Source organism: Pseudophryne corroboree, chromosome 7 (genome assembly GCF_028390025.1).
Source record: "Pseudophryne corroboree isolate aPseCor3 chromosome 7, aPseCor3.hap2, whole genome shotgun sequence".
Classification (NCBI taxonomy): Eukaryota; Metazoa; Chordata; class Amphibia; order Anura; family Myobatrachidae; genus Pseudophryne; species Pseudophryne corroboree.
Genome location: NC_086450.1, coordinates 460,777,897 through 460,779,005, shown reverse-complemented (window position 1 = coordinate 460,779,005; position 1,109 = coordinate 460,777,897). Strand labels below are relative to the sequence as shown.

The 1,109-nt window shown below is 36.9% G+C and overlaps 1 protein-coding gene across 1 annotated transcript; it reads right to left on the bottom strand.

Moving 5' to 3' along the window:
* Positions 1 to 252: 252 nt before the first annotated feature.
* LOC134944284 (olfactory receptor 1G1-like) lies at positions 253 to 834 on the bottom strand. The gene has a single exon (XM_063932862.1). The coding sequence runs from the start codon at positions 832 to 834 to the stop codon at positions 253 to 255; it is 582 nt and encodes a 193-aa protein (XP_063788932.1).
* Positions 835 to 1,109: the final 275 nt, after the last annotated feature.

Here is a 1,109-nt window from a genome sequence, read left to right as displayed (position 1 = left end):
GCTCCTCTATTTGAATTTATGACTGCTCTGCAGCTTTGCCTCTGCATCTGCCACTGATCAGGAGCATCAAACTGAAATTCAGGGTTAATGATGAAAAGCAATGAAAAATGTTGAAGCAGACAGGACAAACCAAAAAGAAAAAATTTTAAGAATAAAGGATCAATAAGAGCAAATTCAATGACTATTTTTTTTTAATTTCATAGTCATTAACAACAATTTGCTAAACTGTAGTTATAATTAACAGTGTAATTCTCATGACTTGGTTTCCCCCACCAGTAGTCTCCGTAGAGCACTTTTCATATCTTTATTCCGTAGACTGTAGATCAGAGGGTTTATCGTGGGAGTGACAACAGAGTACAGAGCACTAAACACTGGCTCTAGGACACTGGAGTAATCTGATGGTGGCACAAGGTACACAGACAAAGTTGTCATATAGAACATAATGACAACGGTGAGGTGGGATGAGCAGGTGGAGAAGGCTTTCTTTCTTCCATCTTTAGATTTTATCTGCAAAATGACCCTGATAATTTTTACGTATGATGTCAAACAGAACATGACAGGAAAGGTTCCATATACCAATGCTTCCATATAGATTACAATAGAAAAGTCTTCGCCAGCACAGGAGATGTTCATCAGAGCTTTAGCATCACAGAAAAACTGGTGTATGGTGCGAGAATGACAGAAGGACATGTGTGATGCTGGGATTGTAATCACAAATGAGTTTAAGCATCCTGATATCCAAGTGCCAGATGCAAATACAACACAGTGTTTCCGGTTTAAAATAGTGTGATAGTGTAAAGGATCACATATAGCAACATATCGGTCATATGACATAATGAATATTAGATAAATCTCTGAGGAACCAGCCAAAAAATAAAAGTACAACTGGGTGAAGCATTGTATGAAGGACACTCTATTATCTCCAGATAGTAACATGTACAGCAGGTTAGGGACAGTAGTGGTTGTATAGCAGACGTCTACAAAGGCCAGGTTACAGAGAAATAAATACATTGGAGTGTGCAAATGGTAATCAATGTATATCACTGTTATTATAATTGCATTAATAAGTACTCCAAATATATATATCAACAAAAATACACATATAGTTG